The sequence below is a fragment of the Triplophysa rosa genome, linkage group LG7, assembly GCF_024868665.1.
Source record: "Triplophysa rosa linkage group LG7, Trosa_1v2, whole genome shotgun sequence".
Classification (NCBI taxonomy): Eukaryota; Metazoa; Chordata; class Actinopteri; order Cypriniformes; family Nemacheilidae; genus Triplophysa; species Triplophysa rosa.
This window is the reverse complement of record NC_079896.1, coordinates 21,399,105-21,422,878: the sequence shown is the minus strand read 5'-3', so window position 1 is coordinate 21,422,878 and position 23,774 is coordinate 21,399,105. Positions and strand designations below refer to the sequence as shown.

The 23,774-nt window shown below is 40.5% G+C and overlaps 3 protein-coding genes across 10 annotated transcripts; all 3 read right to left on the bottom strand.

Annotated features, from left to right (window-relative positions):
• Window positions 1-38: 38 nt before the first annotated feature.
• On the bottom strand, window positions 39-15,499 carry adam23a (ADAM metallopeptidase domain 23a). Of its 7 annotated transcripts, none has more exons than XR_008963237.1 (27): window positions 15,167-15,499; window positions 13,958-14,178; window positions 13,271-13,347; window positions 12,894-12,957; window positions 11,538-11,620; window positions 11,228-11,291; window positions 11,080-11,152; window positions 10,903-10,988; window positions 10,669-10,734; window positions 10,389-10,457; window positions 10,124-10,290; window positions 9,921-10,005; window positions 9,709-9,796; window positions 9,566-9,617; window positions 9,344-9,443; window positions 9,176-9,247; window positions 9,004-9,090; window positions 8,797-8,877; window positions 7,906-7,956; window positions 7,742-7,805; window positions 7,535-7,640; window positions 6,889-7,008; window positions 6,634-6,802; window positions 4,931-5,042; window positions 4,590-4,680; window positions 2,172-3,707; window positions 39-1,469 (listed from the first exon to the last, which is right to left on the bottom strand). XR_008963237.1 is itself a non-coding variant. In XM_057337753.1 (26 exons), exons 1-26 carry the CDS (start codon window positions 15,243-15,245, stop codon window positions 1,424-1,426), a joined length of 2,373 nt encoding a protein of 790 aa, XP_057193736.1. In that variant the 5' UTR covers window positions 15,246-15,499; the 3' UTR covers window positions 39-1,423. The 7 variants fall into 7 exon arrangements, 5 of the variants coding, with proteins under 5 accessions (XP_057193736.1, XP_057193737.1, XP_057193735.1 ...); XR_008963236.1 differs by lacking the exon at window positions 4,590-4,680 and having other exon boundaries at window positions 40-1,469; window positions 2,172-2,362; window positions 3,617-3,707; window positions 15,167-15,498; XM_057337753.1 differs by lacking the exon at window positions 2,172-3,707.
• A 518-nt stretch (window positions 15,500-16,017) lies between these two features.
• On the bottom strand, window positions 16,018-21,243 carry zdbf2 (zinc finger, DBF-type containing 2). Of its 2 annotated transcripts, XM_057338806.1 has the most exons (7): window positions 21,137-21,243; window positions 20,405-20,503; window positions 20,185-20,229; window positions 20,031-20,064; window positions 19,779-19,866; window positions 19,449-19,576; window positions 16,018-18,695 (listed from the first exon to the last, which is right to left on the bottom strand). In XM_057338806.1, the coding sequence occupies exons 3-7, from the start codon at window positions 20,219-20,221 to the stop codon at window positions 16,259-16,261; spliced, it is 2,724 nt and encodes a 907-aa protein (XP_057194789.1). In that variant the 5' UTR covers window positions 20,222-20,229; window positions 20,405-20,503; window positions 21,137-21,243; the 3' UTR covers window positions 16,018-16,258. The 2 variants fall into 2 exon arrangements, with proteins under 2 accessions (XP_057194789.1, XP_057194790.1); XM_057338807.1 differs by lacking the exon at window positions 20,405-20,503 and having other exon boundaries at window positions 21,137-21,218.
• A 363-nt stretch (window positions 21,244-21,606) lies between these two features.
• Window positions 21,607-23,432, bottom strand: eef1b2 (eukaryotic translation elongation factor 1 beta 2). The gene is made up of 6 exons (XM_057338809.1): window positions 23,279-23,432; window positions 22,795-22,917; window positions 22,473-22,605; window positions 22,234-22,297; window positions 21,924-22,049; window positions 21,607-21,808 (listed from the first exon to the last, which is right to left on the bottom strand). The coding sequence occupies exons 1-6, from the start codon at window positions 23,356-23,358 to the stop codon at window positions 21,654-21,656; spliced, it is 681 nt and encodes a 226-aa protein (XP_057194792.1). The 5' UTR covers window positions 23,359-23,432; the 3' UTR covers window positions 21,607-21,653.
• Between the last annotated feature and the right edge of the window lie 342 nt (window positions 23,433-23,774).

Below are 23,774 nucleotides of genomic sequence, written 5' to 3'. Positions count from 1 at the left end.
TTCTCCATTACATATAAAGAAAATAAGACTTCAATGTTTAGCGTTTTTGTAAAGTTCTTTATTATATTATTTTTTGGCAATGTTTCCATGGGAACATGAGATGGTTTTCAAAGGGGACAGTGTTAAGAAGATGAGTTCAGAAACCTGATAGTGTCAGTCAATGATGGTTTAGAAAAACACTCTTTTTCTCTCTGCTCTTATTTCAGCCCAAAATTAGAGCTCCCTCTACGTCAATAGCCCCATTCTATGAATAGTATCAATTAATTTCACAAGTGCCTGAATTATACCGTCCCACGGAAATGACAAATGACATTTTCATTTTTAGAAGCTGAGATTTTCATAGAAACATTCATTTGAAGTAATCATAAGCTTACTATAATGTCAAACATAGATGGCCGAGCATATAAAAGACTGCCTAATAATAATAATAATCTGTTAACTTGAGATCAAATTCATTTTTAGTCTCATTTGAGAATTCTTTAGCAAACCTTAAGGTTTGTACAATGTTTCCCCTTTGCATAGTAAGTAAATGTTAACTGTTTTTCCTTTGACATGCAGATACCTTAAAAAGCGCGGCAGGCTGTGTGGGCTCTGCCCCCAGTGCAATTACATCATGCAGCTTTCTGATTGGCCAGTAACGGCATTCAGGTCAGGGCAGTCCTACAGGGCCCAGCCGGAAGAATAATAGTTTATTTAAGGGGAATTGACGTCATCAGGCATACATAAGACTCTGGAGTTCAAAGGTCATTTTATCATGCAGCTTCATAGGCTGCTGGCCAATTGGATCCTTTTTCATCTCGATTGAATAGTTGAATTAATTCTACAAAAAATGCCGGCAATATAACATGCGGAAATAACAAAAGAAACAAACAAAATGTTTATTTATGCCTTGAAATGTTTGTAGAAGAAGATATGGGTGCCTCTTCTAGCACATTCAGCCCCTCAAAACACATGGACGTGCTCACCCACCTACTGGAACTGTGACCTACGGGACCTGTGTTCTGAAACCGTCTTTTTTCTCTGAAACGGTATTCTTGCATTGGTGTCCCTCCTCTGCCATGCGAGGTCCACTGCTGAAGCTGCTCATGCTGAGATCAGAACCGGAGACCACAGCGTGTAAACAGGAAGTCATGCCCCGATGAGCGGGAACCATCCACTCAGTCATTTGTTTGGGTTGCTAGTGGCTCAGCATGGATGCTCAAGGTCAGAGGGCGAAGGGACACGGGCGACTCTAAAGAAGCAGTTCTATGTGACTTTGACTAGAAAATGTTCAAACGTTCGTCTTCCCTTGCATTCTTTCATCATTTGATTCAAGTAACGCTAACTCCTTCAGCGGCGGAGCTAGCAGCAGGAGAAGGTACAGTCCAGCAGGTTCTAACAGAACCAAGGGGCACACAAGGCAAGGATGCAGTTCTCAAAGTCTTTAGATGGCACTGGCGTTAGGGTCATATCGTCTTTTCTTGACATTTCTTGGCGATAAGAACAAACGGGAGAGAAGAGAAGAGAGGGGGATTAGTGTGGGCAATGCCAGAAACATCGACATACAACTATTCTGCCCATTTAGGCCATGAACCGCCTTGACCCCCAGCAACCCAGCTGAAATGTACACGTTACTTGAGTTGCTCAGTTAGCCTTGTAATCATTTCCGACCAATTTCTGAAAAAAGCTATCCGTAACTTTTGGATCTAATTCTCTCATATGGATGAGCCATTATATCGCTGCCGGGTTGCGGTGAGTTAAAGCGGCCGTCCTTCACAGCGACAAGAGGAGACACAGAATGTCCCTCCACTGACTGGGTGAGTATGTGTTAGAAAGACAACAAGGGATGTGGAAAAAGAACATTACCTCCTGGGATAAAACACTGACACAGACAGAAAACAGCAAGAAAGAGTGTACAACATCGAGGGTCAGAAAGGACGTTACACCCACAACATGAACGACGACGATACCACCAGGAACAACAATAAAGGCAACAAGAACTGCAACAACAACACCAACAACGACAGGGGTTTGACACAACCTCCCCGTAGTGTGGCTTGATGTGGGGCATCCCAGCAGTTTAACATGCACCTGGCCATAGAGAGGTTAGGTGGGAGACGCCACTATCGCTGTGTAGGGGTAGGGGGTGTTTGGGGTAGCATGCAGGTGCAGTGCAGCGCGTGTATCTGTACCAGGTCTCTGTGAAGCAGGCAGTAAAGGCAGCGGTGCCTGGCGAGTCCGGGTGGGGGGTGAGGGCTCTTGCTCTGTTCTAGGATTTCGGGGGGCCCAGGGCCTTCCGGGAGATAAGAGGGCGTGGCAGCCAGCCATGGCACAAAGGCTGCCTACGACACAACCTCCACCCCTCTCCGCTCAAACTCTCACCCTTTTAGACAACGGAGGGGGGATTGAGAGAGAGATCACGGCGAGGAGAGCGGATAAACAAAAACTGGTCATCCCAACCCAACAACCCACCCCAACAGAATCCCCTTCTCAAACCAAGGAAATAAATAAATACCCCTCCCTTCACATGAGGTGAGCCCAGCCTTTGTGCGATGCTCTGATAGCACTCCGGTTTAGCTCTGGCTTTGTGCCAGTTCACATGCAAACTCTAAATGGGCTCAGTCAAGATGCTATGTGCAAACAAGCATGCTGTGGTCCTCTAAAAGTATGAATGGTCACCAGGTCTCAAGGCTAGCTCTCCAGTACTTCTTCCTAGTAGCTTAAGTGGATGAATATGGGTCTATGCTGGCCACAAACATGCCATTGTGAACAATAAATTATGTTACATGTCCACTTTCACCTACATTTTAGAAAAATCTTGCAATCTATGTTAAAAACTGTAATCTACAGATATTTTGAGACCAAATGTAAATTGTAAAGTTACACTCCTATTTGACGTTCCCTGTCGCACACACATCATTTTGCAAAACTTGAGCTGCATTTGCTTGATTCTTGGAGCAAACAAGGTAACATTCTCTAACAATTCCCACCTTGGTACAATTCATAGCATATTGATATTTTACACGTTTGAATTGTTAGCAAAAACAGGCTACACAACAACCTTTTCTTTTATATTGTTGTAATTTCATAACTGTCATTACACATCTTGCTCAGTATCTATTTAACCATTTTGCTCACATGCATGTCAAGCGTTGGGCCGGTCTGCAAGAGGTTCTGCTACAGTCAACAGAGTGTATCAGCAAATGCGTAACCATGCCTTTTTCAGGACGTGTACCAAAGATGGGCTTGGGTATTATTTTCGTGACTCTATTACTCAATTGGCTAAGTGGTTACAAACATCGGCAAGTAACTTTCTGAGCTGTTGTGTGCGAACCACATACAGTTGTACAGTCAACCTTGGTTTTAATTTGACAAAATGACAACAAAACTGACTATTTAAACATGATATAATACTAAGCACAGCATGCAGCTTAACGGGTACAATCTTCATCAGTTCACTACTATTTCAATATCTGTTGTCTGTAGCAGAAGCCCAGGCCCTTGTGTGAATGTGTGTGTGTGTGCATGTGAGTGCGTAGTTGTATGTGTTGCATGTTTTTATTCAAAAGTGTGTGTTTATGTGAGTTAGCCTGTTCCAGGCTGGCAGGCAGTAGGAAGCATGCGGTGTAGCTCTTACTTAAATCCCCATCCCGTACCCCCCAGCACTATGGCTGCCATCAGGATGGCCCCTGCGATGGAGCCTATGATAAGGTTGGTGGCGCTAGGACCTGCAGAAGGGCATGATGGGAGAGAAACATGACATAAGCCGCAGGGGGCACCTGCACAGCATGCAGGGTTTACACATCAAATGCTGGACTTCAAGTATGTTATGCACTATTTAAGTCATGGATGGGAGTGACAAGGAAAAGCTTGTTTTGCTCATGAATCTGTTACAGGGGGTAGATTTTTGCTGAACTTACCAGTGTGACAGGATAGAATAGTGTATGTGTGGGGTGTTATTAGAATTTGGGGAGGGCAGATGTACTGGCTTTAGCACAGGGGAGTGGCACATGATCTTAAAGCACCGTGCTGTTTCGAGTTAGCCTGCGTTGACACGGGACTGACGAGAACAACTGCACAGACGCACACACGCAGACTCACAAAGAACCTACAAACACACTCATCACGCACTTTCACCCACTCATGCACCTCGAGAAAGTTTCGTAATTAGCTATGCACAGAAATTGGGTCAATTCTTGGGAGATTTGATGTCGGCCGAAGACGCCACAGTATCTTCACACGGAAAAAGCATCAGTACAAGTGATCACATGTTTTTACATGCTTCCCCCTTGTTCTTATTCATTCTTTGAAGCTTTTGTTACATTTTGTAAATGCCCCACATGGACCAAAGAGGGAAGTACTGCAACACAGGGTGATAAAAAGATCCATGATAATAGCAGCCAGGGGAGAGGAGGGAAAAAAGAGAGATATATACCAATCAATCAGTCCATCAATTACACAACATAGAAAAATTACAGGGCACCATCACATTCAACACAACGGACAAAGCCACTGGGAGAACACGTACACACAGCTCGCACGTACACGAGGGATCGCAAGATCTCCCTCTTGCCGGGGGGGATGGCGTTAAAGGGTTAAGAGGTGCTTACTCTATTCCCCACCCTGTGCCTCCAAAAATCACCCCCAGGGCCAGAATGGTCCCTGCCACTGCCCCTATCAGCCTGTTTGTGGCCACGCTCACTGTGCAAAGGAAATAGGGGTGATTCAACAGAGAAAATGTCACTTAAGGCCCCATTTAAAAAAATGTATATACACCAGTGTTTGTAAAAGTTGACAGGGAAGGTCCCAGTGTAAAAATAGGCCACTACCAAAAAACTGTGATGTTTGGAAGTGGCTTTGCAGTGGCCTGGCGTTATGCATTGGAGGGTCTGTGAATATTGCATTGCTGACTGTGTTTGGTATATTTCAAGAAATAAGAGAGATCACGAACCCTTAGGGCCCGGGTCCTCGATGATAGGTGGCTCTTTTGGGGGGTCGTGCATGCTGCAGTCAGTTCCAGCCCAGGTAGCATCACAGGTGCAGGTGGCTTCTTTATTGCACACCTGAGGAGAGACAAGCAGATAAAAAACTACTGAATCCTTTTTCTTTGGCATTAACAGACTTTTTTGTCGTTTATGAGAATGCTTTCCTGCTATTGATGGAAATTTAAAGCAATCTATGTTATTACTGTTATACAGTAGGGAGCGCTGTTTCTCTGAAAGATAAAAGCTTATTTGAGAAAACACTCTATAATACTCTATTATAATACTCTAAAAATACTTGTTTTGTTCAAAGTTCTGAATTTATTCTGAACTTTAATGTCACGGATTGGCAGAAGAACCCAAGCGCAGGCAGGCAGTGAAGGGGTTAACAAATATATTTATTTAATACAAAACAGAACAGAAACACCCACAATGGGGGAAAACAGAACTAAGAAATATAAATAAAACAAAAGACTTCCCACGAGGGGGCAAAACAAAAACAAGACAAATAAACTGAACTCAAGGACACGACCAAACGTCTTAAATTAATACAAGGCACAAAACTCACAAAACACGAACAGGAACACGGGTAAGCGCACAAACAGGAACACGGGTAAGCGCACAAACAGGAACACGGGTAAGCGCACAAACAGGAACACACCACAATCCAGAACAACACAACGTAATACAAGAGCACAGGACAAAGAAACAAGAGGGTATATATAGGGAAAACAAACGAGGAATAACGACATGGGGCAGGTGTGGGTAATTAAACACTCAGGGAAAGATAACGAGGAAACGAGAGGAATGGGGTCAATGACAAGACACTGGAGAGAACGTATATTATTGTCAAACGGACAATAATATGTTTCTCTCCACACATAACCTAAGACTTTGTCATGGCTCTGCTACAGGACCAAGAAAAACATGACTAAGGAAGCAGAGCCATGACATTTAATCTGAATCTGAATTTAATCGGAATCTCTCTCTTACGATGTAACATGTTGTCATCAGTGTTGGGTGTAACTAGTTACGAAGTAATTAGTTACTGTAATTTAATTACTTTCCCTTGAAAAAGTAAAATAAGGGATTACTCTTATTTTTTTGTAATTTAATTACAGTTACTTCTGATGTAATTGAACTAAATACTGTGTAATTTATTCAATAGTGGAAATGACATCAAAACTTTAAAATGTATGCTTTAATGTATCCTTATCAAATTTGTATACTTTCGTCAGTTAATAAGAATATTTTATGTAGTTATTATTATTTATTTGAATAAATTAAATAAGCCGTTTCATGTCTATCCTTGAATCAATTCTAATCAAGGTTGTTTGTAGGATATAGAAAGTAATTAGTAATAAATAATTAAATACTTTTTGGAGAGAGTCATTTGTACAGTAATCTAATTACACGATTGAATATGTAGTTAGTAACTAGTAATTAATTACTTTTTCAGAGTAATTTACACTACACTGGTTGTCATTAATTTGGCTGCAAACTGAATTCAATCCAATCCCTGACCTGAGAATCCTGGAGTAAAATCTCGAAATAAATTTAAATGGATTTCTGACTTTATTGTTTCGGAATTTAAACCAAATTATTTTCAACTCTAATCTGGGGTAAAAGTCTTGTGTAAGCAGTGAGCGAGAGTCAAATGGCGATCACTCACGCCATGAGAAGAGCAGACTCGGCCGCCTGGGCCAGACGGACAAGCTGTGAGGTTCAGGGAGGAGATAGGTAGACATTTCCGCTCAAGGCACATCATAGAGGGCCCACACGGCGTCCCATCTTCTACATACCCCAAATCAGTATCATCATCTAACAGAACATGTCCACCACTAAAATAAAAGGTAAAGAGAATACTGTAAAAAATATAAAAAATCTGAATCAATCAAGTATTGTGATATAAAATCATGGAACATGCCTGCAGTCCACCAGTCTACCCTGATGGTTAAAGGTGGTTGGAGTGATGTCACCTTTCAGTGTTCCAATCCTTGGGCTTCTGCCAATATTACTGCACAGTAGGTACCCACAGAACACATCGCTGTGAATTCACACATTTTGGAAAATGTTAGAGATGGTTTTCAATTATCATTAAGAGTTTCTGAGCAGATGTACGTTTAGGGCATTTTAAGGTGTAAATGGTTCAATAAGAGTTTTGCCAAAATTGCCATTTTTGAATAAAATTGAAGCTGTTGTTTTTAGTGAAGATTGCGCTTTGTGCAAATAAAATAATGACCAAAAGCAGATGCTAAAAATGTTCATCTATTGATCACTGCAGTAGTAAGTAACATATCAAATCATTGAGAAAAGTATTGTAACTGGCCATATATCTAGATGTGAGGTATAATCTAATGCACCTTCAGCATTTTAAAGTGATGTGCTGACAACAGTGCTGCTCCATCCACCATATCTAAAAACTAAGAACGATCTCATTTTTGGGGCGTGGCTCCAGCATCACCTGATTTGCATATTCCTTAAGCGAATCATGATCCAACACTAACAAATTAACAACAATATACCCTTTTAGTTAGTTTGGGGGAGAAAATAAATACTATAAGGAAACTCACTGTTTGCTGCAGGTTATCCATTTGTCTCCATCTTTTCCACAATTCCCTTTTTCGGTCCCTTCTGTATTTAACTTTTCATAGCAGTGCTTCTCTGACCCTTCCGACTCTAAGAGAATAGAAAGATACAGGAAGAGCAGCAGGTGAAGTGGGGTAAATATATGGTACGAGTAGGTGTATAAGTTCTCTGAAGGCATTAGTGTCACTCACTTGTCCCCCAGATGTATTTGCACTGACCGTCCCGGGTCTTACATTCACCACTGTAACATCGGCCCTGGAATGACAGTAAACAGTGAGGTGTGACAGATCAAAAATGTTCTAAACATTTTTTATGCCAAATTTCTTTAACTGAAATGTTAAAGAGAGTGTCTAACCTGATTGAGTTGACAAGAGTAGCCATCTTGTTTATGAAGATTAGGAGGGCACTATGAAAAATAATACAAACAAAAACATGTGTTTTACAATGATGAAAATTAAAAGAGCAGTCATCATTTACTCAACCTCTTGATATTTCAAACCTGTATGGCTTTCTTTCTTCCGCAGAACACATTGAAACATGTTGTTAACAGAAAAACCATTGGTCCCCATTGACTTGCATTGGTTTTGTGTCCAATTCCAAGAAGTGAATGGGGACCAACGGTTTTAGGTTACCTAAAAGGTAACAACATTTTAAAATTCATTTATTGCACTTTCTAGCATGTTATTACACTTCAATATTGCACATCTCTAATAAAACTATAACCTATTTAAAATATACAGTGTAAGACAACTGTATTTAAGCCATTCCTTTAATCCTGAATAATTTAAAAGTGTTAAAGCTGCAGATGGGCTGTCATTTAGTGAATCACATGCATTCTGTTATGGCAGTTGTAGTGACGGCGTGATAGTGAGTTTGGGGGTGTATTGTGTGAAATTATGTCCTGCGATACTGTTATTGTCATTTTGCAACTGTTACATTCCTGTCTGTCCTTAAAGTGCCACATCATTTGGGTTGTGACAGGTGTCTAACATTTCTAAATGTGTTAACTGTAAATGTTGAACTGAAATGTGCAGCGACCTTGTTGACTGACTCGGTCAGTAGTTTCTAACAAATAATAAAACAGTCAGGTACGTCACAAGTTCTGATAGATTTTCCCTAAATTCAGGTCAATAACTCATCATTGATCATTTTGCAAGCAAACAAGAGCTGTCGTGTCTTATAGCTCAATGTGGCCAATGACACAGAAACAAAAATAATTTTGATAGAAGCTGGAAAAAAGCAAGACCTGTCCTGAGTCTCCTGAACAAGTCTCTGATATGTCACAATCATTCACTGCATATCGGCAGCTGTATCCCCGCGGGTAAAACTAAAAAAAAGAAAACAAGAAAAACAAAGAATCAGTCCATAATAATGTTTAACATATTAAAAGTACTAAGCCAAGTAAAGTCTGAAGAATGTTATGACGTATTGAGGAGAATTTCAAGCGTCTCACCAGGCAAGTGCCATTGCAGCAGGGGCCATCGCTGCAGTGAGCACCATTGGACAAAGAACATTTTTTACAGCAGTCTTTATAGCACTCCTGTAGAAACAATATTTGTTTTGATTGGACAGCCTAAAATGCAGAAATTATTGCGTATAAAATATAGGTTTGAAAAAGTGCTTACCACTCGGGCTCCACAGTCACACTCCTCTCCCACTTCTACATAACCATTCCCACATTCTGTAGCCTCAAAGAGCTGCCGACACAAAGGTTCATTGCTTTAGGTTCTTCTAAAAGAACCTAAAATATCAATATACAGTATATAATGTGTTCAGTGGACAAACAAGCCTACCTTGTTGGGTTTGTTAAATAGACACGACGCTCCCCCTCTTAAAAGGTAATTTCTGTAGTCACTGATGCTGCATTTGGAAAACCTGCGTGGGTGTTGCACTCTACAAGGAAAAAACAGTCAAAAATAAAATCAAGAAAATCTGAGAGAAAACTAGAAGCTCAAAACCCGACGGGTATTTTGGAGAGGCTGTTGGATAGTGTGCGAGTATGCGTTTAATGATACCCAGTGTCCTCCATTATACATCCCACCCATGAGTCCATACAGCCGCATTCCTCTGAAAAAACACAGGACCGTTAAAAATTCACGTCAAGCTGAATTCTAAATTGTGAAATGCAGCATGACAATAGGAAGCGATACAAACTTACTCCTCCTGATCACAGGATCCCATTGGATACCCAGATTCTGGGCTAAACTCTGAGAGAGCGAACCAGCCATTGTCCATGTGCTGCCAAACTGAAAGAATGTGACAGATACATGACACCCTTTTAAGCTGTCACTCCGTTTTTAAATAAAATTGCTATTGGTAATGTTTTTCGGTAAACCGCCCAGTCTGTTTACACCATGCTTTGTGTCTTACCTCATTGACACCAACTCCTCTTCCTTTGGAACACACGCCGCCGATGTATGCAACACTGCTCCGACCGTAATGAAATGTCACATTGCTGAGAAGAGAAAACTTTATTCATCATCTCTTTTTATGAACTGCATTTAAAAAACCACACGATCCAACATCAAACTAAAAGAAATTCACTAAAGTACTAAACAATGTCCAGAACTCACGTAAACAAGTGAACTGCATCAGCATTGATGTTGATGCTTTGCTGTTTGTACTTTGAAAAATCTCGCAACATTTCCAGCGGCTTCACGCTGAGTGGAATCCTGTCCCTGTCCGTCCAGATCTCCACGGCAACCAATACCACACGTGTATTCAGCTGTTCCTTAAAAATCTAAGGGGAATATTATTTGAAATTTAAGGGGAAATTATGATAAAAAGGTATATTTAGGGGAATTTTCAATCAACAAATATACAAATATGCAAACATACAGCATCTACCAGGTTGACCACAGATTTGGCCGAGTTCCGGGTATGCTTCTTACTCTTATGCCTTTTAAACTGTAAAAACAAGAGGTCAAACTGTCTAAAAGCCCACTGTGAACATTACTTTTTTCATACATTATGTGACCTGCATGGCATTTGTTATTTAGTGCCCTCTAGTGGAAAATTTCTGTACTAATTCTTTAAAAAAAAGACAGCTTAAAGGGAGCTGAATTCATTTTATTTTTAAAAATTCTTCTAGAAAAACTGTGTTAAAAAATAAACCCACCGTGTTGTGGTCAGCGACGATCATTATTTCCAGATATTTCATTTCTTCAAAAATGTTTCTTGGCATCTAAGCACCCGCAGAACAAAAACAAAATCACACAAAAACATCACAATCAAGTTAAATAAAAATGTAAATCTACTATATGTACTATAATGTAACATATGAGGTAACACGTATAGATGTTTCCATGGAAACATTGAAAACCATTGAAGAGGTTAAAGGTCATTTTCTTACGGCTCTTTTCCTTCTCCTCTTCAACCAAGGCATGCTAGCGAAAATCTGTTTCTCCTCTTCTGTTTCCTCAACTGGGTCATCAGCAGCTGAGGGAAACAGAAATGTAGGTAACCATAGAGACGAGGGTGTGGTCCTAATATCTAGCCTCTACTGTTACTGAGACTGTGACACACTTACCCCAATCAGCAGGGGCAGAGGTCATGCGCAGCGATGATGTTCGCTGCAAAGTGTGTGGCCGTGCTTCTGTTTCCTAAAAAGTGCAAATGCTCAGGTGTAGTCGACAGACTTAAACCGGAATGATAATCTACAACAGTTGTGATCTTACCACGGTGTGAGTCTGTTTCAGAGGCTCGATGAGATAGACGAAATTACCATCATCAAACATCCCACTAAAAGAATGACGGAACAACAGAAAAAAAGATGTAAATCACCTGCTAGTGATAAGAAAACCTAAATTGATTTATTGCCCAACAAACACGTCTGCTCTTTCCATCGGCTGTAACACTCAACCACACACTAACATGTTGACATTCAGATCGTTTTATGTGTACCAAGTGCCATCTGGCCTCACAGTGGGCCTCCAGATCAGACTTTCTCTCGTCATCTCACACAAAAAACAAAGAAACGCTACTCACTGCAGCCCGTCGCAGGTGGACAAAGCTACATGGGAGTCCTCCTGTCCTCTCACCTGGCCGTGGTAGTAGCAGTGTTCACCGCCCTAAACAAACGCATTTCTGTCAATGCTTGCAGAAATCACTTAAAATGCACTTATAAAATGTAAATGACATTTATTTACACCACAGTTATATTTTTGTTTGTTTGATAATAAAATACAAAAGGTAACACTTTACATTAAGGTTGTATTTGTTAACAATTAGTTGATGCGTTAGCTAACTACGGACTAACAATGGACAATATTTCTACAGCATTTATTATTCTTAGTTTATTAAACCCCTGATGATAGAGTAAAGAGGAAAATATCAGTCTGTGCATGACTTTTCAATAAAAAAATTCACATTTTTTCAACATACTTTGTAGGATTTCAGTGAATTAAAATGTACAAACCAGAAGCAATAATCCAGAACAAATGGAGAAGGAATTCTCTTCATAAACCACAAATTAGTTATTTTATTTTAATTTTCATGTGCCCACTTATGAGGAATATGGACCGTTATGGATGTGACAATTAACTTACCCGACTATGTAAAACTATGCTTTAAAAACTTTAGGAAAGATTTCACATGGGTATTTAAACCACCAAATATTGACATCTGGCCTATCAGTATGTTAGAAACCTCTGGTAAAAACTTTATTTTCTATTATCTTTTTTTTTCATTTTAAGGTTAACATTTGCATGGAATTACCCATTTTTTTAAACGTTGTATCTCTTAAAATTTATTAATGCACCATGAACTACTTGTATTGACATTAACAAGGATTAATACATGCCGATCTCTACTGCTCATTGTTAGTTCATGTTACAATGCATTTGCTAATGTTCACAAATATAACATTCATTTAAAGTGTTACCTGGTTTGTTTTCAGGGGTGAGTTTAAAGGGACAGTTCACCCAAAAATAAAAATTCTGTCACCATTTACTCACCCTCAGGTTGTTCCAGACCAATATAAATGTCTTTGTTCTGCTGAACACAACGGAAGATATTTGGAAGAATGTCAGTATCCAAACAGATCTCATTCCCCATTTACTGCCATAGTAAGGAAAATTAAATGGTAGTCAAAGGTGCCCCAGAACTCTTCGTTTTCTTAATTCTTCAAAATATCTCATTTTGTGTTCAACAGAACAAAAAATATACAAAATAGTAGTGGATGATGTCCCAGAATGGAAAATTGCTAACATTCTTCCAAATATCTTTCTTTGTGTTTAACAAAACAACAGGTTTCAAACAACCCGAGGCTGAGTAAATGATGACAGAATTTTCATTTTTGGGTGAACTATACTTTTAATATTCATGTTGCTCTTTGTGTCTTACCCTAGAGAGAACCGGCTTGTCTTTCTCATAGTGGATCTCCATATAGTCTGATGACAACAAATCACTACAAAAGATGAGTGAGACCATTTTAAAAGGAAATGTCACAATAATTGTCCAAAACAAGCCCTACATTTTCAGAAAAAATGTAATCCACTGTTCCAAATCCCATGCGCCTCTGTGCTCAGTATGAGTGCATTGGGAGAACACCGTCTTCTGTATGAACTGTGCTGTAAGACCTTCAGGACAAGGCTGTTAGTTGATCAGAGGTTGCATGAGTGTTATGATTTTAAACATTCAGTGCCCAGTAACCCTGGGATCTTTTTATTCATTTTTTTTTTACTTTTTATGTTATTATAGACACACACGCGCGCACTTACTTGTTCAGAGTCAGGTCCAGTGTAAAGGTGGAGCCAAAACCTTCCAGCTGGAAACTTGCTTGGGCCAGGTGGACATGCTACAGAAAGAAAGAGAGGCTCATTTACACTTCACAAACACACATACAATAGTGTATAAATCTGGACATCAAAAGCCAGATCTTTTATTCAGCAAATCTTTTCCTGAAAAACATACTGTTTATTCTCTCAGCAAGCAAATTTCTAAGACAAAGATAAAACAATTGCGCTAGGGCAACAACAAACAAACATAAATCACAGCTGTGTCGTTCTGTTAAAAAAATACTGCATTGGCAGAACCACGCAGAAAGTGTGTGCACAAAGCAATCCCACATCCCGTCTGTTTAGTATAGAGTCCCTGTTGGGGGGGGGAGAAAACTGCTTCTTTTGCGAAAAGTGTGTAAGATTTGTGAGAGAGGACCAGTGAACCTGGATGAACATTGGAAATAATGCACCATTCATTGCAGCTGCTAGAGGTGCGATATAAAGCAGCCCCCTCACACTAGTGTTATATTCTGATACTGCAACACTGTACATTTTGGATGTCCAGTTTATCTAACAGTCTTGATTCGTTTTTAAGATGAATATTCCATGGCTTTAATTGGACAAGTAATGACGAAGTGGTCTCTGCGCTGACGCACAAGCGCACCTGAGTGACACCTTGCGTCTCACCTGTCCATCACCGGCCTGATTCCGCGTGCGAGTGTCCAGGTCATGATACGCGCTCTCCGAGTCTTCGTTCAGGTAGTATAAGAGCCGCGAGGGATATGTGATCGTGATCTCGCGCTCTCCCGTTTTTCTTCCTGTGAAATTGCCCGGCGCTGCTGCTGTGGCTCGCGGAGTGTCAGACTCGTGCCGATCCCTGAGTTCTTCATACTGCAAAGAGCTGGAACCTGCAGAGAGGAGGAACAGCACCAGGAAATTGTTTACCGCTTTACGGTTTCCATCTCAAAGAGGAATCCCGTCAATTATATATGACCGTATGCCAGCAGCTGCAGCCTCTTGATGCTGCTGCTGCAGAGAGAGAGAGAGAGAGAGAGAGAGAGAGAGAGAGAGAGAGAGAGAGAGAGAGAGAGAGAGAGAGAGAGAGAGAGAGAGAGAGAGAGAGAGAGGGAGAGAGAGAGAGAGAGAGAGAGAGAGAGAGAGAGAGAGAGAGAGAGAGAGAGAGAGAGAGAGAGAGAGAGAGAGAGAGAGAGAGAGAGAGAGAGAGAGAGAGTGCGCACAGGTCTCTCTTATGCAGATCTCTCTCTGTGTATCGAGCGGAGTCACAGGGGCAAGTGCATAACCAAATAAAAACACTGACATCTGATCGCACAATCAAGCCGGCTGATGGGAGAACAAGACGAGATACGTAATGGCAAGAGACACGAGCCTATTTGAGCGTATCTATTTTTAAACGTCATAGGCAAGATATCTGACGACTGATAGCAGGATTGTAAATGCATTCGAGGCGCGTCATAAGCGCATAATAATCATGTGTATTCATGGTAATCGAATTAAGATTCATCGAGACTCGGCGGGTCTGGATGCGTGACCACCTTATACCATCTTCTCGACACTATACTAATGGTGCTGTCAAGCCAGAGAGGCCTTTGAAAGCTTTTACCTTCCCATCTGCATAGATTGACACATACAAATGCACGTGAAAACAGCAAAGTAATGGACGCTGCTCTATCAAATCCGACATCACCCACCCTGTTTGCAAAGAATCTGCGTATTTATCATAAGACAAGCAGGAATTTCCAACTGCAACAAACGGCATTCGAAAAACACTGAAATAATAATATACGTACGTATAGAAAATTTACAAAAAATATTTTACATTACAGACACTGAATAATAAACTGTTAAAAACGTTAAAGTTGGGAAAATTATACATACCCGTTGAGGTCGTGGCAATAGAAGACAGCACGGAAATAAATATGCAACCGAGCAGACACAGATTGAATACCAGATGCATGATTCATATTTGAAAGCTGAATAAAATGTCATCAGAGCTTTAATTCACAACGAGCGACGCAGTCCATTATTGTGAGAGCGTTAAATATCTTCGCGTATCCCGCAAGAAGAGGGGGAAATCCTTCATGCAGCATCGGATGCTGAGGGGTGGGTAACGCGGTCGGGATGCTGAGGGGTGGGGAGGACTAGGAAGAAGGCGAAGGGGTGGCAGCGCGGATGGATGGAAGGCGGTGGCCAAGCATCTCGCACCGTAAGGAAAGCAGTGCGCCTGCGCAGCACATCCGCTTCTGCTGCGCTGACGCGTCAGGCCATCCTCACTTTGCGCACACACTCAGTTTCGCTGGTTAATTGGGGATTGCCATTAACTTTTATTGCAAATAGATTAGGCAAAATAGAGATACGATTGACTTACCCAAACCCTAAAATAAAAATGTTTTAGTAAGTTAAAACGTTAGACTTTCCCCCCCAAGTACAGCCATTTGAGAACATAAATTAAATGCTGTACTTTATATTTGTGAGTAGTCTTGGATTTTAGTGAAGCAGTTTATACATGTATATTCATTTTATATCTATTAGTTTCCTGTCATTCCTCCCACTACTCCTTTACTTTACCAGTCTCCGGGTGGTGTAGCCTATATGTGTATTGCTGACATAAGCATAGGTTTCGCATTTGCTAGCATTAATATTTTAAAGACTACAGTGTCACAACCTAATGAGAGAAAAATGCTAAGATACTCCTATTAAAAATGCAAAAACATACTTAACTTAGATATTCATTATAAAGTTTAATTAACAACAATCAATATCAACTTTTGAGAAAAATACCCATTATAAACTTAAAAAATATACTCATTACAAGTTATAAAACGCATTATGACAAACAAACAAAGGAGCAGATGCAGACAAACATGAACTTCAACTTGAAACAGTCAGCTGAAATTCAACTGTGCAAAACAATACAGCATTAAAAAAAACTGAAGACAGCTTATGTTCATAGCTGGTGTCTGATAACGTTCAGTTTGCTATATGTTCAGTGGCCGTCCTCCCCCTTGTTCTCTTCTGCTGACTGGCACTGAGCATTGTATGTATTTTTTTCGAAGATGGTGTAGTGACGGACTGAATCGCCAGTTTTGAAGTTGATGATCTAAGAGATGCCCTAGCAGGGTTCTTGTTTCTGGGTGATGTCCTACATTCGGCAGATATGCGGGGGTTAACCTTGTGCTGTAGAGTGGCCTGTGATTTTGCTTTGGACTGTGGTTTGGTAGACTTCCTTTTGGTCCTATAATGGGGTACCGATGGTCTCTTGGCGGGAGTCAAAGATCCAGACCTACGTGAGCTACGCCTGATTGGCGTTTGGCCATCTGATCTTTTGTGGTGGTCCTTTCGTTCAGACCCTCCAACTTTATATGAACTGCCTGTGCAAGACTGAGAAAGTGCTTTGGAAGAGTCATCCGTGTGGGAGGCAGACGGCTTAAGGTGTCCCAAGAGGAAACAACTGCTACTTGACATGGAAGAGCGGGGGAACAAGACTCTGCTAGACAAAGAAGAACCAGGCTCCGAAGGGCCGCCGCCCTCTAGACAAGAGCCTGAGGTGGAGGTACAAAGATCAGCCATGCTGCTCCTATTACGACCCTTCCGAGAGGCTCCTGATGACTGCCCCTGCTCCAGGTCCTGTCTCTCCTTGTTAATATCTGGGCTGAGGCTACGGAATAACTGTCGGACGTGTGAAAGTGATTTGGAATTAGGAAGTGATGACATTCCTTTCGGTGGGCTCTTCAAGATCCTATTGGTTAGGGGGTCGTAGAACTTTAGGGGTGTCTTTTTGTACTTGTATTTCAGGGCTAAGTCGCTATCACATGACTTACGCTTCCTGCCTACTTTCTTAACAGGGGTGGGCTTGGATATCCCCTGTCCCCCATCTGGAGAAGAAAGCACATAGACCACCGTTTTGGGCTGTAGAGGACTCATTATCTTGCAGTAGGAAGCAGGAAGCTTCAATGCACACAGTCTTGTCTTCATGTCAGGAGTTTTTTCAGGGATATGACATTGCTCTTGGCTGTGTGGCAAGGGGATTCTTTCTTGTGTTGATTTTGGACGCACCACCGGACAGCTTAAGGGGATGGTTTGTGTACCATGGCTTACCTTTACAACTTGACAACGTGATGCTTGTCTATAATTTTTTTGCCTTGTTCTTTTCAACAAAACAACTTGATGTGTTAGGTCTTCATCATGGTTTTCCAACAGAGGTAAGATTTCTGTAGGCTCGCATCCGGCAGTATCTGCTTGCTCTGTTTTGTCTCGTTTCCTGTTCTTTCTTCTTTTCTTACAGTGTTTCCCAAACCTAGCCAAGGAGTCACTGTCAAAATAGCAACGGAACTGACCTTGTTGTAACTCTTTCACTATAGAGTCAATTTTCATGTCGTCTTCATACATCACCTGCATCCACGTCTTTCCAATAAAAGACTGTGGAACGTGGGGAAGATCAGGAAATACCTCTTCAGCGGCACTCTCTGTGGCTCCCTCTGGTCCTGCTTTCATACTCATCACAAATGTGTTTAGAGCTGTGTCTAGCTGAGTTTGGTATTCTTGGTCTTCAAGGTTTATATGCACTTTTAATAATTCTGCTAAATTTTTCTCCTCACCCTTAGCTTTTCCCAAAGCTGTCTGTATCGCATTGTCCCATTCTTCACTGCCTTTGGATTCACTCATAGACTGTGGACTTAGAAGAAAGTTGGCATCATCCTCCTGCTGGTCAACTTTGGGACTGCGACCATAACAGTACCTTCCAATAACCTCCTCTATCACATCTTGTATCTGGTCAGATAGATGACTGAATGTTTGTTCCCTATGGGGGCCTTTCCAAGGTGGCACTGATGAAATCCACACTGTGGGTTCCTCAGCCACTGACTTAAAGGTTGCAGGTTGGTCCTTTGAGGTAATGTACTTTGTAGCTGGCAGGGCATGGGAGGAGTCACTTCCCTCTGTGTTCCTATTGGTTTTCCTATGTGCTTTTCTGTGTTCGACCACTTTGGTCTTGGTGACTGGTGGATCCTCTGAATCACAGAGATGTTCAGAAGGGTGTGTTTGTGAGAGTTCTTTTGGAACAGGTAGTGTTGTTTTTGATGTATGTGGTTGGTCATTGGCAGAGCTGCCACTAGTCCTTTGCAAAAAACCTTGTGTGGGGGAATACTTTTCAGGGGGAGGTGGTTCAGGCACCTTTTTTCTCATTTGAGAAGTGGTTTGTATTTGAGTAGTTCCAGGAAGGTCGGTTGGTACTGGTGGGGAAGCCGATGCAATTTGCAGCATTTGGCAGGACTCTTCATCAGAGGACGGCATCTCCTCACGTGTCCCAACAGAGACACCATCATCATCTGATCCACAGTACACCTCTGAGAACTCCTCCTTTGGGACAAGTGGGGTGGTTAGAGAAGGCAGATCTGCATGTGTAGGCCTACAAAGGAACAGAGGTATAAAAGTAAAAAGCTTATTTATACTCTTTATGATTTACATCAGTCACACTCACACTTTAATAATTGAAGAAATGAGACAGACTGCCTGACTTTTCGCTCAGATTTCCAGTTATATACACCTTGCTGAAGAACAGGAGAACTGTGCAAACATAAACAGTTGCAACAGACTGACCTTGAATACTTACATGTATAAAACACATCCATGCACGTCCTGTTAAAATGAAATTTGGCTTCTCTACTTCAGCCTTTTATTTGAATAAAACTGGTCATCATGCAAGTGTTCAAGAACTGCAATACACAACCATCATAGATAATAGTCAAGAGAAAGGCTATGATCACAACCGGGCAATTGCTTGGTAGTCAAGAGAGATGAAGATCAATTGTCACTGTCTAGCCACAAATGCCAGGCATAGTTTCAAACAAAACAGAGACTGAATTAACAGAGTCAAGTCAAGCGTTTAAACCCTCTTGAGAGGCATATAAATGCACCTAATCTCTTTTCAACATCCAATGATATAATTAAGGCTTATTGGTGGATCATTAGCTATGCTGTTATTTGATGATAATAACTCATATTTAATGCAAACATAAGAATGTTTCAGATAAATATTATAATTAATTATTGGAAATATGGAATAAATCACATTTATGTGTGTGGATGAACATGTACATTATTGGTAAATAAAAAGTTACATTTGATATACAGTGCAGACAGAGGGTACATTCAGGCATACCGTGTGTCACTGTAGTGATGGGGATGATGCTGAAGCACATCCTGGAGGAATCTTTCCAACAAACTCCCAGAAGACACATTAGTCCGAGCAGCTCGCACCACTTCTCTATGTTGAGCACTCAGGATGTGCTGCAGAGAAAAATGTTTACTCGGTTACAATGATCTCAATGAAGTCTTTAGTTTTTAAACAAAAGAATGTCACAATACTTTCAGTTTTTATAATAATAAACATATCAGATCCATTAACATGCATTATCTGTATTTGGTAATGAATAGTATTGGCTAGTAGTAGGAAACTACTCATAAACATGAGACATGTTACAGTACGTACCTGTTCAACGCTGATATACAGAACTTGACAGCAGCTGCAGTAACCCTGTCTTTCGGAATTGGAAGGCCCAGCAATAGGCTCCTCCCCTCTACTCATCGTTTAGAGAGAATTAAAAAAAAGATTTGAAAAATAACATCATAATCTTAATGTAACAAATTATTTTTTAAAGGTGATCTAATTACCATTTAACAAAATGTGGATTCCTGAAAATGCTGGATTTATTTTTCAGTTACGTATATCATGACAACTCACCTGCCTGACGTATCAGCCGGATGCATGTCTGCATCTACAAAGAAAAACAAGACATTCACATGCGTTCTCATAATTTCAAAATGTCGTAATCATATGCTGAAAACAGCTTTTGCAAGCTGACTAAATTTGATTGCTTAAGGTTAAAGAGTTTTACCTTTAGCAGAGGGTTTAAGTCCCTCCTCCAAGGGCATTGTACTGTCTGACAAAAAGTAAAAATATGAGTGGCCGCATAATGCATTGCACATGCGTTCATCCATTGTTTACACATATTAGACAAATTTCATCTATTGTAAAAATGCTAAAATATTTAATGCCAACAACAACCCTACTAATTAAGCACTAAGCAAAGTAAATATATATAACGTTAGACGTACTCGCGATTATGGAGGAGAGGATGCTTTAGAAATGTTTGGGTTGGGTCACATCACCGCACTTTATGTGTAAAGCCACGTGCAGTAAGTTAGCAATCGCATCTACAGAAACAAAATGCATTGAACTGAATTAGAAAGCAGTTCCTTCTTTAACACTTTTATTATTCCATTCTATTTGCATTATATAGAAAATTATGTTCGTAACTTCGAAATAAACGTTTATAAAACTTGAACACTAACTTACTGTCGCCCTGCTATAAAAAAAAAGATATTTATGTTTAAACTGCCAACCTAAGTATGGTTTGTATCCAAAACCAATTACTGTTATACGGCTTGTCCATATAAACTTGTTACTAATTAGCAATGCACTTTGTCGGTCAGTTTTTAATTACTAATATTCATCTCCAAATCAACACCGGCCTGCATACATAAACCTGTAAATAAAACAGCCAGCGTGTCCGGACGTTCACAAATAAACCCGTTTACATCAAAAAACGTATTTCAAAACATTCGAGATATTAACAGATTATTTCAGACTACATACACTGCTTAAAATCACGAAAACTATGCCGTTTGCGCTAGCAAGCAGCTCTAGCTCACTTAGCAAGCTAGTGATACTTAGCATTACAACGTGGACATGGTGACACCAGGATAGTGACATATTAATTGCCCCGTTGAATATAATTTACAAATTACTTGAACATGACTAGGCTTCGGATTTAGCGATGCTCTCACCTGCTTGAAGATGTTATTCCACTTAGATTCCATCGGTCTCCGTATTTTGCAAACTAAGAGTCTGTTCATGACGTAAAAGTAAAGCGCGGGAATCCGCCCACTGACAGAAGTCTGTGCGGATTGGCAACGGCACGTAAACTTACTGAGGTCAAACACGTTTCAATATTTTAATTGAGGCGCTCTTAATGAGGTAAACTTTGATTTACAGGCAAGATCTAGTCATAGAAAGCAATATAAATCACACAATTGGGAAATTAATCCATGTGAAAGTGTTATCTTTGGCATTGGATATAAATTGCTTTTCTAGTACAAGATTTGATTTTTAGGAACAGGCTGCAAGAAACACTGCAAAAGTTTGGGATGCTTGTTATACTCCATCTTAAACAGGCTGGAATTGAACCACAGGCATAAGGTTACATAAAGAGTGCTAGGCAGATGATGACTTTAACAAAAACATAACCAGAAACAAGTGAATGTGAAGTGCCTTTATTGGGTTAATGCTTTTTGCTGTGGGGTCTTAAATCTTGTTGAAGGCTGCCACGTCCATGGACTGCACATAGTCCTCAAAAGCTGTGATCAGTTCTTCTAGCTGATCTGTTCCAACTTTGTCATCTTCCACCACGCAAGCAATCTGCAGTTTTTTTATGCCATAGCCAACCGGTAACAGTTTAGCTGTATAAGAGAAGTCACAATTTACTTGGTATAGTTAAAGAATTGAAACAGTGACGACATTTAAGCATGACACAATATTTAGTTTGTCATTGCAGAGTACTGGCCATGTACTTACATTGACCCCAGACGAGACCATCCAACTGAATGCTGCGGACACACTCCTCAAGCTTGGACATGTCGGTTTCATCATCCCAGGGCTTGACGTCCAACAAAATAGAAGACTTGGCGATGAGGGCAGGCTCTGCTCAGACAATAAAGTAAAAAAGAAAGGTGAAGCCATTGATCACACAAAATTAAATGACTAATAAACATCAGATTTAAAATACGTGTCAATCACATGACTCCGTCGAAAGATGGTGATAAATCATCACTGAACTAGCCACAACGTTGCTTACATGTACATTTAAAAGTGCAATAAAACATACTTTTAGACTTCTTTGCATTGTAAGCTGCTAGTCTCTCCTCCTTGATCCGTGTGGTCTCCTCATCCTGTAACAGAACATATCTAGGATCAGGTTCGCACACAACCAGTTAATCACTGAATATTTACCACAAACTGGTTTTCAGTAATAAAAGGGGTCATCACAACATCAGCCGAAAGATGGTTTAAAAAACATCATGTGACCAGCAATTCATCAAAACTCTGAAATGTATCTCAATTTACCTCTTCCTCATCTGAACCAAACAGATCTATGTCGTCGTCATCGTCTTCATCTGCCGCTGCAGGAGCTGCTTTGGTTGTGTCCTGCACACCAGCAGGGCCGTACTGACCGAGAGGTTTCTTTACACCTGGAAGGCTGAAAGTAATACAGACAAATGAATCCTTGAACTGCATGAATATACCTAGAATTTACTTTAAAACCCCAACCATATCAGAGTTTAAAGGATTGTGCATCAGGTTCTCAGGCGAAAGATGGTGATAAGTAATCATCATGTATAGGGGGAAAATGCAACGGGTTGAGTATTAAAATCAAGCCTGAGGTTACCTGGCCTTCTCTTTCTGGTATGATTTGATGTGGTTGTACCACCGCAAGGCATGGCAAAGGTCAGCTGGGGGAGCACCGGACAGGGCATCGAACACAGCAACATCTGCCTGAGAAGGTACGTACCTTGAAAAAAAAAAAAGTGTTTGAGCAATCAAATGTAGAGTCGCAGCAATTTAATATTTAGATTTTCTTATTTGTTTTATTGCATTACATGACCATACAGTTCACACACAAACCTCGATAGTACAGCATGGAAGCTGTGGCAACTGACAATTATTAGGGGGAGGGGACATTACTACAAAATAGAGATCACACAATAACCAACTGATCATATATTTAGTTTTTAATGAAAAAACATCAACTGTGGCCTTCGAAGTGTATAGGTAACGTTTATATGACAACTAACTCTACTTTAACTCTAACTCAACTTATCGAGTTGCTATTGGCCATCTCAGAACACCTCAAAAGACGTAAAAGAACTCACCCCTCGATATAACTTTTATCTGCCAGAAAATCATTCAATACTTTGAGGCCAGCGGGCGTTTTAAGATCACCAAAACCCATTGTTAGAAGTTACCGGTGAGACCTCGTGTGAGACGTGGGACCTAGAGCTTGGAGGAAGAGCGAAGGAACGAGAAAAGAACGTGAGATGATCTTTATACCGCTGACGCCGTGACTCCTCCCATGCAAGGCGACTTTACAGAAAATATGTAAAACAGGGCACTTATTTGTATGTGCATGTGTAATTTAACTCTTTGAATTAAAACAGATCATAAGGTCTGAAACATTTCCACATATTTATAAATATCAATCAATATTTCGACAGACTTGTATGACTCGTAAGATGAAACACGAGAAGGAAATGACGCTGATGTTTAGCGGAAATTACGAAAGAGTAAATGTAAAAGGTCAACACAAAACGTTGCATAAACTATTTATTAATGTATATATTTTTATATAGATTGATACATTTTTATAAG